The sequence below is a fragment of the Protopterus annectens genome, chromosome 1.part1 (assembly GCF_019279795.1).
Source record: "Protopterus annectens isolate FY-2018-M chromosome 1.part1, PAN1.0, whole genome shotgun sequence".
NCBI lineage: Eukaryota > Metazoa > Chordata > Ceratodontiformes > Protopteridae > Protopterus > Protopterus annectens.
The window spans coordinates 261,951,153-261,968,691 of NC_056726.1; the positions used below are offsets into that span (position 1 = coordinate 261,951,153).

Consider the following 17,539-nt stretch of genomic DNA (forward strand, 5'->3'; position numbering starts at 1 on the left):
CATTGCCCTTCCAAACAATGGTCCTTTCCAGCCCCCTCCAGGCCATCTCAAGCCAGACCTAGGGGAAACAGACCACCCAGACTACAATCTCAGGGTATGCATAGATCTAAGCAATGGAGTGCCCCCACCCCTAAATCAGGGAGTGCTAAGCCACCTCCTTACGGAAAAAAATCACAATTACTTCTCTACTCCACTCCCCATCCCTGCCCAATTGCTGGTGCTCCTAGGAGGAAAACTTGCCCTTCATGCAAAAAATTGGATGTCCATCATACATGACCAATGCATTGTATCCCAGGGGTACAAATTTTACTTCCACTCACTGCCAACCCCAAGAGGGTTCCCAGACCTTCCTCCAAACCAGTGGGCAGAGGCTCAAAGTGAAGTTCTTTCCCTGTTCTCCATCAGAGCTATTCAGCCAGTTCCAGTAGAATAGATAGGTCAAGGATTTTATTCCAGACATTTCCTGGTACCCAGAAAAGAGGGCTCTTGATGCCCAATCCTGGATCTTTCAATTCTCAACACCTTCCTGGTGGTATCAAAATTCAAAATACTTACCCTGCAACAGCTTCTGCCTATGCTAGCCAAGGATGCCTGGTTAGTGACCTTAGACTTAAAAGAAGCCTATCTGCACATCCCTATAAGGGAGTCATGCAAGAAGTATCTATGTTTCAGGGCCAGATCTTTACATTATCAGTTCTCTGCACTTGCCTTTGGCTTATCCACTGCGCCCAGAGTATTCACAAAATGCCTGGCTCCAGCCACTGCTTACTGCAGGCAGAGAAATATCCAAATTTACCCGTACTTGGACGACTGCCTTATTCAGGTGGACAATCAGGAATTTCTGTTGCAGCTCCTGACATTTGTGAAAAACCTTCTTGCTTCCTTGGGGTACACCATCAATGAAAAGAAATCAAAACTGGTACCCAGTCAAAAGATTGTATTCCTGGGAGCAAGCTTGGACACAGCATCCCAGATGGCATTCCTCACTTCAGAAAAACAAGTCCATCTGACAGCCTGCTTCAAACAAATGGCCACCAGAACCCAGCAATCTGCAAGAAAAATACTGCAGGCCCTAGGGTTCATGGCCTCATGTATACTGCTAATTCCATATGCAAGACTGCATATGAGGAAACTTCAATAGTACTTAAAAAGTCTTTGGTACCATCATTCTTAGGACCTGGAAACAGTCATTCTTATCATACCCTGTCTAAGGACAGAGTTCCTTTGGTGGGCAGAAGCATGCAACCACAACAAGGGACTTCCCTTTACTCACCTCCATGCCACCCAGACCCTAACCACAGATGCATCAGACTATGCCTGGGGAGCACACATGGATGGCAAATGCATTCAGGACCACAGGTCTGACCATAAGCTAATCACCCTTAACACCCACCCCACCCCCAGTAAGGAAACCTCCATAAATAACTTCTCCAAGGCCAACTTCATGCAACTCAAGTCAGAAGTGACAAACTTCATGACATCCATGCAGACGGGAATTGAAATCCTACACTAAGGCACTATACAAGTACATCCACTCATGCATGAATCGTGCCATCCCAAATAGAACCAAGATGCTCGCCTCCAAAAAAAGAAAACTAGTCTGGTGGTCCCCTGCCATAAAAAAACTTTACAACAAAAGGAAGAAACTGTTGCAGAAAAGAGGAAAATCCCAGGATGCAAAAAACTCCCTTACCAGCCTCAGTAAGAAGCTGAGATCCCTCATAAAATCATCCAAAGCTAGTTACGAAAATAAAATTGCCAAAGATTCCAAAGACTACCACAAGGCATTCTATAATTATGACAAGAGTCTAAATGGCAATGCTCAGACCTGCTCTGAGCTACAACAGAATGGCATTAAATATGCTGATCCCAAGGATATTGCCAATATCCTGGCAGATCAATTCAGTGCCAACTTCACCCCCCTCTCACCCCCTAAACGGCCCTTCTCAATACTGGAAGATTGCCAAATTCCAGTAATAACAGCCACACAGGTTAAAAAAACGCACTCTCCAAAGCTAACAATACAGCATCCATGGGATCAGGTGACATCCTGGGCTGTGTACTACATGAACTACAAAATGAACTGGCACCTCACCTAAGTGTTATGTTTAATCATAGTCTCACCTCAGGCTTTGTGCCCACTGAGTGGCGCACAGCTACAGTTATCCCACCCCACAAGGGGGGATCCACCTTGGAGCTGGGGAACTACCGCCCCATCAGTCTGATGAGCTTGATCTGCAAGGCCATGGAACATATCACGGAACTTGTGTAGCCCAAGTCAAATTCATCTGCACATCATCCAATAAGAGATGCTAGCTGTGCAGAATGCCCGGACAGCTTTCAGATCCCTACTCTTTCCAGGACAACTTCTAATAAAAACAGACAACACCACAATTATGTGGTACATCAACAAACAGGGGGGAACCCACTCTGCAGGTTAGCCATGGCCTTGTGGAACACGGCCTTGGACATGCAAATCCATCTGCAAGCTCAATTCCTGCCAGGCAAACAAAACTCACTGGCAGACTGCTTAAGCAGAAATCTCCTAGACCCACATGAGTGGCAATTGGAGCCCAGCATCTTCAACCTTCTGTTTCAGAAATGGGGGGACCCCAGATGTGGATCTCTTTGCTTCCCCCCTACAACCACCAGCTCAGCAAATTCTGCACCAGGAACCCTCACAGCAGGGCCTGGAAAGTGGATGCCCTTTCTTTTCAGTGGGTATATCTCTCAATCTATGTCTTTCCCCCTTTGCCCCTTCTGTCAACAGTATTACTCAGGATAAGACAGGACAGACCAAGGACTGATTGCCCCGGACTGGCCACGCCAGCACTAATACCCACTCCTGCGCAGCCTGTCACCAGTGCCACCTACAACAGAACCCAACCCTGCTCTCTCTGCAGGAGGTACAGATTTTGCACCCGCAACTGCAAACCCTGAATCTTGCAGCCTGGCTTATTCCTTGAATTCTCCCCCAGCAACCCTAAGCAAACGGGTACTGGACATCATTCTTGAAGCCAGAAGACCCAGTACAAGAAAATCCTATGCTGATAAGTGGAAAAGGTACTGCTCCTGGATTCAGTCTAAAGGAGAGGACACAACTCTGCCCTCCCTGCCTCTAATCCTGGATTACTTAGCAGATCTACTCCACAGAGGCCTGTCCTTCTCCTCCATTAAGATACATGCCTCAGCCATTTTGGCTCATTACAACACAGAGCCACCTCTCTTCTCACACCCTCTTATCAAACAGTTCCTGAGAGGGGCAAACAACTTAAGGCTGCCTAGGAGAGCACCCACCCCTGCTTGGGACCTTAACTTTGTACTGGAAAAGTTAACGCTTTCCACCTTTGAACTAACAGTGTCAGCAAAGTTAAAATTCCTCTCTTGGAAAACAGCCTTGTTTCTGGCCATCACTTCAGCAAGAAGAGTGTCTGAGATACAAGCACTTATGGCTGTGGAACCCTTCATTATTTTCCATGCTGACAGGGTTTCCCTTAGGACTAACCCTTCCTTAATGCTTGAAGTCATGTCCAGTGTGGCTCTAAACCATCCATTTGCCAACTTTCTTCCCTAATCCTCAGAATAAAGGGGAAAGGATCCTGCACTCCTTGGACGTGCACAAACAGCTCAGATTCTACCTTGATAGGACTAAGCCCTTCAGAAAATCTGACCAGTTATACTACTCAGCTTTGCAACAGGGGCAGAGGGCAAGGCCATTTCAAAACAAACAGTTTCCAAATGGATAGCACACTGCATCCATTTCTGCTACAAGCACCATTGGAAACCAACCCCTCAGGGGGTCAGAACACATTCCACTAGGGCAACTTCTACCGTTACTGCATTTTTCAGGGGAGTCCCTACCAGGGACATCCTGGAAGCTGCTACCTGGAGTTCTGTACACACCTTCACCAAGCATTACCACTTGCCTATCTTTTCCAAATCCAGGGCAGGTTTTGCAACAGCAGTCCTGTAAGGCATACTAGCCAGCCCTAACTCTTCTTGACTGCCTCCACCCTTCTTCAGCTTTGGGAATCCACCCGTGTGTGATGACTGCAACAGTGAAACACGAAGAACATAATACAGTTGTGTACACTTACCATAAATGTAGATGTTCGAGTGTATTCACTGTTGCAGTCCTGGTTTCCCTCCCTCCAGCCCCCTGGTTTCTCTCTCTCTCCTCTCTATGGCTATTACTCACCCCTTTCAGGGGTATTGGCATTGGTATTTACTTTTCCCTGTGGTGTTTTCCCCACCATAACTTAGCTCCCTGTTTGGGGGGCTCCTGACCTTTGGGACAAGAAAAACTGATGTAATGGCGTCGGCTGGCTTTTTATACCCCCTGACGTCAGTCCTGGAGTGACAGCATCTGACGCAGAAATATTAAGTCTGTGGTATTCGGGCCAGCTGAGGGCTACCTGCAGGCAGATAACCCAAGTGTGATGACTGCAACAGTGAATGCACTCGAACATCTACATTTATGGTAAGTGTACACAACTGTACTATCCTTAGTGTCCAACAGCCCATAACTTGGTCAGAAATCTGCACAGTTCCAGATGTTTTCAAATTGTATGTGGACGTTGAAGCACTTTACTTTACTACTGCACTTTAACTGTTGCATTGCCAGCTCTGTTACAGATGATGGTGTCATCTGTAAGTGATCGCTGGCTGACTTTATTTTTAGTAAAGCTCCAGGGTGCAAAATGCTTTAAAGACTTGTACGGTTAGCCCTTTTAATTCCTCCAGCAGTAGCTTCATGGACATTTTTTTCCCTTATGGGGAATGCATGGATTGATACAAGAAACCAAATGCTTGAATCTCTTGTCAAGGCTAAGTTGCAGGTCAAGTTAAATATTAATCGGTTCACAATTTTATACATTTGTAAAAGGTAACTAGCCATTACCTTGGCTTGCCAGATTAAATGCAAAATGTAGCTTCAGATAGAAGCAATGATCATAGCAAGTGGCCCACTCTTGCTGGAAAAGTTCATTATATATAAAGTTGTAACAGAAGTCCATGATTTGTTTTGCTTTTTCTATAAAATTGGTAGTGTAACCATGAATTTATATTCAGTTTTCCTATTCTTGTTTACCTTTTATCCTGTAGTTATGGTGTCATTTGGATGTACTGATGTTCTTCATCTCACATTGCTGCAGTCCTTACACTTGGGTAGTCCGCTGTCCACGGTCGGCCCGAATATCAAAGTATAAGGCTGACGTCGGTCAGGGCGCATTTAACTGACGTCAGGACGTCAGGGTACAAATGCGCATGACCGACGTCATATCCTCAGTCTTTTTTGCCGCATGGTCCGATGCAGAAGCAGCATTGCAAGTGCCGGTTGGCGTTCTGAGATTTTTTAGAAGTTTCAGACCGAGTTCAAAGTTGGCTAAGTACCCCGTTGGGGAATATTTTAGTTTTTTCTTGCCTCAGTCATTTACCGGATGTCAGAAAAGTTAATAATTGCGTTTCTTGTGGGAAACAGATACCGCATAGAGATTATCATACTTTGTGTATTCCTTGCTTAGGGCCTGAGCACGACGTTGTTGGCTGTCACTCTTGTGCTAGATTTAATAAACGCACTATAAAGAGAAGGTTGGATTGTGCAAGGTTAGTCTTTGGGAAGCGGTGCAATTATAAAATGCCGTCGGATGCTCCGGCGCCCGCTTCCTCGAAGAAGCGCAAGGACAAGGCAGTTAAGCCTAGGCTAGAAGAACCGTCTGTACCGGACGCCGGTTCTTTAGAGGTGTCGGTGGAGCCGGTGGCTCCACCGGAGATTTCTTTGTGTTCCCAGAGTGAGACCTTATTATTGCAGGATGTGGCCTCTCAGGAGGCAAGTCAGGCTGAGGGGGCTTCTCAGGTTACTATACTCCCCTCCCTTCCTAAGGTGGCTAGGCCCTCTCCTTCTGTTTCTAAGGCTTCTCCCAGGGGCAGGCCAGGTTTAGCTTCAGTTGGTGTTACCCCTAGCTCTTCAGGTACTATGCCCAAGAAGCATATGCTTAAAATGGCAGAAGATTTGATTACTTTGATTAGGGGTTCTATGCCCCTCCTGCTAAGAGACCTAGGGTGGAGCCTGAGCTGGGGGTTTTGAGCAAGCTTCAGATGTTTCAGAGTCTTTGGCTGAAGACTTGCAGGAGTACTCTCCTTATTCTGATTCTGATGTGGATGATTCTACTCCTTCTGCTACTCCTCCTGAGGATTTTTCTTTTTCAGAAACTCTTCATTCCATGAGGGAGCATTTTAAGTGGGAGGGTCAGGACTTCTCTGATTCCAGGAAACGGCTTAGGAATTTCTGTTTTTGCCCCAGCATAGGCCTTTGGCTATACCTCCTGTTTTGGATGTAGTGGAAGATGTTTTTACAGAGGCTTCTCTTAATCCTGATTCTTTGCCTCCTGCTCCTGTTAAGCCGGATAGGTATTACAGGGTGCCTGAAGTTCATAAGTATCTTTTTAAGAGTCCTAGGGCAGACCCAGAAACTGTTAGCCAGGGGCCTAAGGGTGTTAAGGCTTCTGTTGTTAAGAATCCGGTTCCTACAGACAAGGAGGCTAGGGCCTTGGATAGATGGGGAAAGAAAGTTTATACTTCTTCCACTCTTGGTATGAGGGCTCTGAATTGCCAGTTTCACATGTTGAAATACCAGAACTATCTCCTTTCACAATTGAAGTCTAAGGTTGATGCTCTGGCAGTAGGTATTGATTGTAAAGAGTTGCAAGATTTAGTACATGTTTCTGAACAGGTGGGTAAGCATTCTTTGCAATGTGGTTTTGATGCTGTACAGGCCTCGTCTAGGGTGGCTGCCACTGGGACTGTTCTTCGCAGGCACGCCTGGCTGAGGGATCAGACTTTGTCTGAACATGTTAAAACAAGGATTTTAGATGCTCCTTTACAATCTGACGTGTTGTTTGGTCCTCCTGTTGAGACAGTCTTAAAGAAAATGGAAGACAAGGCTAAGTCTATGCAGACTCTTAAAGATTTTTTGCAGGTCCAGCCTCCAAAGTTTAGTAGAAATTGGCCTACTAAGGGGTGGACGTATCCTTCTTATGATTCCCAGTCTAGGGGTAGATCTAGACGTGGTAGGGCAGAGCTCAGGGCTCTTTCAGGCCTAGAACAGGGAGTTCTCCTGCACAGGCTTCGGGTGAGGGCAGGGGTCAGTCCTTTCGTAAGCAGACCCAATGACCTACCTTTTCAGCTGCCAGAGCCTGCTCGTCTGGCAGCACCTTTGGGGGGAAGGTTGGCACTTTTCAAAGAGAATTGGAGTTTAATTACCCAGGACAGATGGGTATTGGATATCATACACCACGGCTACAGGTTTTATTTCCATACCTTGCCTCCTTTCAAAGGCATGCCAGACATTCCTCCTCATCAAAGAATAGAGGCTCTCGCACAGGTTTCTCTGTTGCTCCAACTAGGGGCCATACAGCCGGTCCCTCTGCCAGAAGTGGGCCTAGGATTTTATTCTCGCCTGTTCCTAGTACCAAAGAAGGGGAACACGTGGAGACCAATTTTGGACTTATCTATCCTCAACACTTATCTGGACATTCCCAAGTTCAAAATGTTGACGTTGCAGCGGCTTTTACCTCTGCTGGGCAAAGATCATTGGATGGTAACTTTGGATCTCAAGGAGGCTTACCTTCATGTTCCTATCAGACTCAGTTGCAGAAAGTATCTGCGTTTTCGAGCTGGGACTTCTCACTATCAGTTCTCTGCATTGCCCTTTGGCTTATCTACTGCGCCCAGAGTGTTCACGAAAGTTCTGGCTCCAGTGATAGCTTTCTTCAGACTAAAAGGAATACAGATCTATCCTTATTTGGACGACTGCCTAATTCTGGCTCAAGGAAGGGAAGAGCTTCTTCATCATTTGGAATATGTGATAGCAGTGCTAAGATGCCTAGGGTATTCTGTGAACGAAATAAAGTCCAGTCTAGTACCCTCTCAAGACATGTGCTTTCTGGGTGTGAGACTGAATACAGCAGCCCAGATGGCCTTTTTAACCCCGGACAAACAAAAGAGTCTATCCCTTTACTTCCATCAACTATCTCATCAGTCCGGGCTAACTGCAAGGACAGTCCTTCAAGCCTTAGGGTTCATGGCATCTTGTATTCTGGTGCTTCCCAATGCCAAACTGCATATGAGGAAGCTACAATGGTATCTCAAAAATGTATGGACACAGCACTGCCAGGATATGGACACTGTCATTCAAATAATACCTTGCATTCAGAAGGAATTTTTGTGGTGGGCTCAGGAATGTCACCTAAACAAGGGACTCTCTGTGACCCGGCCAGAGGCAAGTCAGATTTTAACGACAGATGCCTCAGACAAAGCTTGGGGAGCTCATCTAAATGGAAAGTGGATACAAGACAAGTGGCCTGTCAGACTACAACATCTGCATATCAACATGAAGGAGATGTTAGCAGTCCAGTTTGCATTAATAGCTTTCAAGGAATTCCTTCTTCCAGGACAGGTGTTGATTCTAACAGACAACACAACTGTCATGTGGTACATCAACAAGCAAGGGGAACGATTCTTATCCTCTATGCAGGCAAGCAATGATTTTGTGGGAGACTGCTCTCAGTTTACAGCTCAATCTTCAGGCAAGGTTTCTGCCAGGAGCACAGAACTCCTTAGCAGATGTGTTGAGCAGGCAATTATGGATCCCCACGAGTGGAAATTGGATCCTCATGTATTTCAGAAATTGACAGTGTCATGGGGAACTCCAGACATAGATCTGTTCGCTTCTCCACTAAACCATCAGCTGCCAAAGTTTTGCACAAAAGGTTTCATCCCACAGCTTGGAGAGTGGATGCTCTTTCTTTCAATTGGAGCAATCTTCATGTGTATGCCTTTCCACCTCTGCCTCTCCTCCCAAAGGTACTTCTGAAGGTCAGACAGGACAAGCCAAGGATGATTTTAATAGCTCCAGATTGGCCTCGACAGCACTGGTACCCATTACTAAGAAGTCTAGTACGGAAGCCTCCATGGCCTTTGCCTTGATTCCACACCTGTTGTCACAGGAGGACAGCCATTTGCTCAATGTCAAGCTTCACTCTCTGCACCTAACAGCCTGGCATATTCTGTTTTGAACCATAATGGGCCTCCACTTCCTCAGCAAGTTTTGAATGTTATTTTGGAAGCTAGAAGGCCTAGTACAAGGAAAGTGTACGCTGATAAATGGAAGAGATTTTTATTTTGGAGTGCAGCAAAAGATTTTGATGTTTCTGAGCCTAATTTGTGTGTGGCTCTTCAATATCTTACTGAGTTACTAGACAAAGGTTTGTCTTTCTCTTCTATTAAAGTTCATGCTGCAGCAATTTCAGCTCACTATGATTGCGACCCGCCATTGTTTTCTCATCCTTTGTTCAAGCAATTTCTTAGAGGGGCAAAGAATATAAGACCCCCACGAAGAGCTCCTACTCCTGCTTGGGATCTCAATTTTGTGTTGGAGAAACTCACTCTACAACCTTTTGAGCCTGCAGCTACTGCTGAGTTGAAATATTTATCATGGAAGACTGCTTTTTTGTTGGCCATTACCTCTGCAAGAAGGGTTTCTGAATTACAGGCCCTTATGGCAGTTGAGCCTTTCTTGATTTTCCATAAGGATAGGGTATCATTACGCACTAATCCTTCCTTTATGCCTAAGGTGGTTTCTAGTGTGGCTTTAAACCAGACTATTCATTTGCCTACTTTTTATGCAAATCCCCAAAATAAGGGGGAAAAGATTTTGCACACTTTGGATGTACACAGGCAGTTGCGTTATTATTTGGACAGAACTAAAGGGTTCAGGCAGTCTCAGCAGTTGTTTGTTTCTTTTGCTTTGAGTTCTCAGGGCAAGCCTGTGTCAAAACAAACTATTTCTAAGTGGATTGGGTTTTGCATTGCTTTCTGTTATTCCCATCATGGCAAGGAGGTTCCAGCTGGGATTAGGCCTCATTCCACTAGGGCTACTGCCACTTCAACAGCGTTTTTGAGGGGAGTGGCAACCAAGGATATTTTGGAGGCAGCTACTTGGAGTTCTGTGCATACTTTCTCTAGGCATTATCACCTGCCACTTTACTCTAAGTCCAGGGCTGGTTTTGCCACTGCGGTTTTGCAGGGCATTTTGGCAGCTCCTGCTTCCTTGTAGTTAGCCATCCTCCCTTACCTCTGCTTTGGGATTCTACCCAAGTGTAAGGACTGCAGCAATGTGAGATGAAGAACATAGTACAGTTTTGTACCTACCATAAATGTAGATGTTCAAGATCCACATTGCTGCAGTCCAATTACCCTCCCTCCTTCCCTCTGTAGTTGGAGGTGGTTGTGTGGGTTGGGTTGTACATATTGTGTATATTGTATATATATTGTACATATAGTTAGTGCAAGGGTGGTTGGTTATTTGTTTGCTGTCTTTTGGTTTTGACCTTTATTTTTAAGGTCTTCTGACATCTGGGGCAAGAAAAGACTGAGGATATGACGTCGGTCATGCGCATTTGTACCCTGACGTCCTGACGTCAGTTAAATGCGCCCTGACCGACGTCAGCCTTATACTTTGATATTCGGGCCGACCGTGGACAGCGGACTACCCAAGTGTAAGGACTGCAGCAATGTGGATCTTCGAACATCTACATTTATGGTAGGTACAAAACTGTACTTTTTGTGTGTAGTGTACTCTTAACAATGTACTTTAAATGAATTACTGGCAAAGGTGTTTACCTCGCATCTTCAGATCCATTGTATATTTCTAGCATGTAGTAACTGCATGTGGTATTCAAAACTTGTGCTGATGGGAGTGGTTAGCGAACGAGGTGTTACTAGCATTAGCACCTATCTATTTTTTTTTTCCAGACTATCCAGAAATCAAACTAATTGTCTGGTAGTCCGGAAAACACTGTACAAACTCCAGTATTCTGTTTCAGAAAAAGAAACAGAATATTGAAGTTTTTTAAATCTGCAGCTTTACTGTGCTTTTTTACAAAAAGCACAGAAAAAAGGCATCACAAATAGACGAAGAGGGCATTCCCCTCTGATGTGTTGATGATGGTGCCGCACAATGTGTGGAAAGTGGGAGAGAAATGGGTGGGGTTATAGGAGGTATAAGGGGCGTGGCCTAAGTCCATTTCTTTTCTACAACGAAAGGTGGCAACCCTAGGTGTTACTACTAAAGGGGGGAATGTATGTGGTTAGATTATGCATGGTTTAGGGCTTGTCTGGAAATGGCACTATGGAAAGGTGGCAACCCTAGCCAAGCATTTTGTTAATTCTAATCCTTCTCCTTGAATTGTCAGGCTCCTGTGTTAGTTTATTCTGATTAGCTGTAAAAATGTGAGGAATGTTTTATCTGCATTTCTGTCCTGTGGGAAAATCTGCTTTGTGTGGTTTAGTTTCATCAGTTTCTGAGTTCACTACTCAGGATCCCTTGCTGCCATGGTTATCAAAACATGTGGTGGGTGGTGTAAGCGAATTCAGAGAATCCCTCAGAGTTTTCAGCCCACCCCCTTTAAATTTTCCAGGAGAATTTCTGCTCCTTCATCCAGTTTTAGCAAGAAATAAAACAAAAAACATTCTCCACAAAATGTTGGTAAGCAAATATTTAAAGATTAATGGCAGTGAGGTTCCAAAAAGAAAGCGGACCCCCCCCCCGCCCAAGAACAAAGGTAGTCGAGTCAAAATGACTAAGTAAGGGACCCTGCCCCCACCCACCTGGCAATCCCTTACAGCTTCTGGATCTCCATTTCTGGCTTTGGCAACCATTTGTTTCAGACAAGTGGGTTCTGGGACTGATTCAGCATGGTTTCAAATGTCAGGGGGAGAAAAATCTCCTTTCCAGGGAATTTTTACATCCACCAGACCAACACCCTTTACCCAATATATGCAGTGAGTCCCAAGGTTTAAAGTGAGTGCTAATGTTACCAACCAAGTGTCTGTATGCAACTGTGGTGTGTTTTGTACAGCCAAGATGGTTGTGTTTCTGCAGTCATTCTGTATTCTCCAAGTCATAATTTTATCAAAAAAGTAGAATCTGTTCGTGGCTGGCCTCAATATCACAACAACTTTTGGGCATGGGAAACCAGGCAAATAACCTAAATATCGGTCTGTCTTGGAAACTAGTGTACCCGGGGATCAAATCTAGTGTAAATGTCAGTGTATTGGCTCTTATAAGAAGCTTCATCAGATCCAGGAAATAGTCCACAAACACCAGTAATCCCAAATTAAAACAAACAAAAAAAATCTCATATTAAAGTGAACTTTACAGACCCAGAATAGGCAATCTGGTTATTACAGCAAAATGTAATAAATTTCACCCAGTCTCAAATGACCGTACTCTGTAATGTGCCCCACCCACCATAGGTAACTGAGCGATGCCCAAAAGCATTCATCTAACAACTGAAAAGTTCCAAATCGTAGCTTGCTGTAGTCCTGGAGTTGGGGGCAGACCAAAATACTGGTCCTGAGATCGAATGTTTGGCTAAGGATTCATAGTTAAAGTTGCATCAGATATTCCAGGGAAATGAGCATGCCTAAACTGTACTTATTAATGTACAGTAGTGCACAAAAGATAATATGCATATACAACATATACAAATCTTGCAATCATTAGAAAAAAAAGACATATCCAATGTACTAACTTAACCTTGCAAAGTCTGAAATAAGAGATCAATGAGAAACTAAGTCGCAATGGATTCGGGATAGTAATTCATATGAAATGAAGTGTTACAGAACTTCAGAATTCTCTAAACTGAGGTGCTGAGTGAGAAGTCAAAGAAGTCAAGGATTTTGAATACTCATGTAGCAAAAAGAGCAAATGAGCCACTGTTTAGAATTATAAGATCAAATTGTTTTACCTGAGTGGATCAGTAGATTTCAAGAAAATGTTCAAATATTTATTGTTGAAAACTTTTAAAAAGAAATTTTTAGACCTTAAACATGTTTAAATGGAAATTGATTACTTGAATGAATGTGTGGCTGTGAATAGGGTGCCTAAAGGACTGTGAATATTTAACTATCGTAATAATGTTATTGTGGATAGTTGGTTGCACAACCGATTGTGTGAGTTGTTCAATAACACAGATATTGGTATGCTTACATTAATGATAAAAGATTACGAAATGCAAAGGGAAGTTCTTTTGAAAGATGTGAATATTTTACATAACAAAATTACTATAGATTGTTTATTTGAAGTTGAAAAGAACAAATATGACAGTGTGTTTAGAGATATTGACATGTATTGTGATAAGGTCCTTAACAGGAAAATTAAAAAGTTACAACATGATTTAACTGAGTACAGGGGAGGTACAGCTTACCCTCTCCCCTTAAAGGATACACAGAGCAAACATGATTCTGAACTGGTTAACATTGAATATGTGGGGGATGTTGAACTGAACTGTAATGGCAACAATGATACTGACCACCCTTTAGATCTTACCCCCCTGAGGAGAAGCGAAAGGTTAGCCCAGAAGCAAGGGGACCCAGGATACAATTTTTCCTATCAAACTCGGGGGGGGGGGGGGGCAGATTCAGGGGGAGGAGTTAGAATTACAATTCCAGATAGATCAAGGACCTATTGAAGTTTTTAACTTCAGGTATTGTTCCTTCAGCAATGTTAGTGAGGTTGTGACACCCCAGCAGATTCACGAGTTAGTATTACTACAAGCTAACAGTGATGCCAATACAACCCACGTGGGTAGGACATGGACACATGGTAATTTTAACATTTTCAATTTTACTGATATTGTAATTACAGATGGACACATTGATTGGTTTACAAAAGGTTTTCAGTTTGCCCCATCCAGACCTGTTTTTTAGTTAAAACCTTGATAGACTTGAACTTGTTTGTTAGGCAACTGAATTTAAAATGGTTATTCAAGGGGCACGAATAAAACAGAACTGAACTCTCCAGAAATAGTATGTTTAATCCCCCACTTAAACTTACACTAAGAATTTTTGAGGAAATGATGGAAAAAAATATAAGAAATTTAAACTTGAAAAGTGAACATGACAGTATGTGGAAGATAGTGAATGGGATTTGCTAAATCAACTTAGAATTAACCACTGCAGAGTTATGAAACCAGATAAGGGCGGTGGGGTGGTTTTGATGTATTCCATGGACTATGAGACAAATATGTACAAAATCTTGAATAATGAGGAACAGTATGCAGTTGTGTCCAGAAATGAGATCAACATTGCTTGTTCCAAGATTAATTATTTCCTTTATGACCATTTATTACAGGGTACCATAAATGAAAAACTTTACAACTACTTACATGTGGAGAACCCAAGAATTCCTGGTATTTTTGGGATACCCAAAACACATAAGGGAATAGATAAGTTGAAATTTAGACCTACTGTAGCATGAGGGGGTTCTTTAACTGAGCCCCTTGCCATTTTTGTAGACCAGCAATTGAAATAATTTGTGTTTTCTTTGACTCATATTACCAAGGATTCTTGGGATTTTCTGAAGAACATTACCTACGAAAAGTTTGATGATGAGGTTTTCCTGGTCACTATTGATGTGGTGAAACTATTTCCTAGTATCCCACATGATAAGGGCTTGGAATGGTTTGGTGATATGCTCTTAGAGGCCAGTTATCTGAATAGTAAAATGATTAATTTGATCCCGAAATTTATGGACACTACTCTGAATAATAATTTTGTACACATTAATGGAGACTTTTACAAGCAAAATAAAGGGGTGGTCAGGGGGGGGCGGCCTGTGCCCCCCTTTATGCCAATTGTGTCCTTTATTATTGGGAGAGGAAATGTGTTTTTAACACAGAATGGAACAAATACATTTCCTTTTATACTCCTTGATGACATCTGTCTCTTCTGGTTAGGTTTGGAAGAATCCCTACAGGAGTTCTTGGTCTGCATTAACAATACATCTGGGTTTTTAAAATTCACCCACTCCCTATCAGAGATTAAGATAGATTATCTGGATGTTACGATTTACAAGGATTTTGGGAATCAGTGTTTTATTTCTAAATTGTATAAAAAGAGCACCTTTTCAAACTCTTATCTTCATTTTAAAAGTGGGCACCCATTTTATGAAAAGAATGGGATAGTTTAAGGATAGTACATCAGGTCCTCTAGAATGACAACAGACAGGGAGAGGTTCTTAGATGAAGTAGAGTTCCTTACCAATTTATTTCTTGAGAGGATACCCTAGAGCCCTTTTAGACAGTTTGGCTAAGGATGTTATTAGGGACCGGGATACGTTGTATTATCCACTTTTGGGACAGGGTAGAATGACTGAAGGACAAGTCAAGAATGTTGACAAAAACACATCAATGTGCATTCATACACACTTTCTCTATGACCTCTGTTCAGGTTGAAGAGATAGTGAAGAAACAGTGGGCTATTTTTAAGGTCACAGAGGATACTCAAAGCTACCTTCCAGATAAACCTCTTTTTGTTAGGAGAAGAGACACCAACCTGAAGGAGTTATTTGAATTTAAGGAAGAAGAAAAGTATTTGAGTAAGACTAAGACATTGGTGGATGTGGGTATTGCAAGCAGTGTAGTTACATGTCCAATAAGAAGGAAATTTATATACCATCAAGAAAATATCGGGTGGATTCTAAGGGCTCCTAAAATTGTAACACCAAAGGAGTGGTCTGTTTAGTGATATGTGAAACCTGTAACAGTTTTTACATAGGCAAAACTGAGAGGGTTTTAAGAAAGAGAGTATATAAACACATGTACGGTATTTCCAGGGCAAAGGAATCAAATGCCCTATATAAACATTGTAGAACATGTACAGATATGAAACTGAAATTCTTTGTGGTTGAACAAATAGAGGTTGACCCCAGGGAAGGGTGCTGGGAGGCTAACCTTAAATACAAAGAGCTTTTCTAGTAACTCAAGCTGGACTCTGGGAGGACCCAGAGTTTAAATGAACACAGAAGCATTAATAGTGTATTGAGGCTTAGAGCAGCCAAATTGTGATAGTTTACAGTGTGTGCTTAGTAACATTTGTCAATAGAGGTGTCTATAAGGTATAGTCACTATATATTTTTACATTTTTACATTTTCAATTTTATATTAAAATATAATATATATATATATATATATATATATATATATATATATATATATATATGTATGTTTCTTTTGGCTTTTCCCGGTTAGGGGTCGCCACAGCGGAACTCCGGTCCGCTAATGATTGGCAGTAGATTTTGACGTGCTGGCTTGCCAGTCCTAACGCACAACCTTCAACGAAGGAACGCCCATTCACGCATGTCGCCACACAGAAGACGCTCTGAGAATCAAACGGGCAACGTCTAACTGTGAGGCGACAACGCTACTGCAGCACCACCACCGCAGTATCTATATCTATATCTATATATATATATATATATATATATATATATATATATATATATATATATATATATATATATAAATTTTATTCTATATATTATGCACACAGAGGTATATTTTATATATACTTAATATGAATTTTAAGCTTATTGAACTAAACATAGAACTGTATATTTGTATTGTAGGTTTTGTAGATTAGGATTTTGTGCCTTTAAATTGTGTGTGACTTAATTAAGTTGATTAATTATATGAACTCTATTAGTGGATGTATTTAAGCAACTTGTATTGTTGGGATAATTTTTCTGATGAAGCGTGGTGGATCTGGGTGAAAGCGCTTAACCTTTGGTGTGTTTTTTCTAAATGTTACATTTTTATCTACCTATACAACTGTGGAGTTATTTACTCAGGTGGAAGCTGCCGTACTACTATCCTATTGTCCTGTTGGTGTGTATTGGAACTGGCTCTGTAGTCTTGCTTGCCGTGAGGTTCTTTTGTGTTTTTTAAGGATTTTGAATACTCATGTAGCAAAAAGAGCAAACGAGCCACTGTTTAGAATTACAAGATCAAATTGTTTTACCAGAGTGGAAGAGCAGATTTCAGGAAAATGTTCAAATATTTGTTTAGGAGCTGCAAAGTAGCTGTTGATAGACAGTGTTTTTGTTCTGTTAGTTTTGTATACGATGTTTTTCCAATTTTAGAAAAATAAAATGCATACATTTTGCACAAGTTAAGATCATTAAATATTCAGACAAAAATTGCTCCTTGCAAGCCATAGTGTCTCAGTTTTCAAAAGTGTGTTTAAAAGCTGAAGGAAATCTCTGTGGCACTTGAGGGTTCACTGGTGTTATATTTTGGAGAACAGCAGCTTATTTCATTATGGTTTCATTGAAGTATTTCGATTCAGAAAGAAACTGAAGGGTATCTGATGTGTAACTGTATCTTGCTTCATAAATAGGACCTTAGTGAAAATGACTCTATACAAAGTTCTGACTTTTGATTTAGTTGAAATCCTCTTGCTCTCATGAGTCTGAAGCTTAGTGCTGGATTGTTGATTGTTTATGTAAATTAGTTTAGGCCCTCTTACTCTGACAGCCAGCTAACAGTGATTTGCCATTGAGAACATCATTTTGTAGCAATGTATATAATAACAAGGTTTATTGCTGCTGAATGTCCCAGAGAATGTGCTGTAGGTGTTTGAATTACAAATGTCAAGGGTTTTCATGGCAGGTAATTTAGACAACCCTTAAAGGTTATTT

The 17,539-nt window shown here is 42.2% G+C and overlaps 1 protein-coding gene across 1 annotated transcript in view; it reads left to right on the forward strand.

The window, feature by feature from the left end:
- MAN1A1 (mannosidase alpha class 1A member 1) overlaps positions 1–17,539 on the forward strand; it is an 884,250-nt gene that overhangs the window by 585,834 nt on the left and 280,877 nt on the right. The window contains exon 9 of the mRNA XM_044074409.1: positions 5,741–5,780. Coding sequence (XP_043930344.1) covers positions 5,741–5,780 — 40 coding nt within the window. The remainder of the gene's footprint in view (positions 1–5,740; positions 5,781–17,539) is intronic.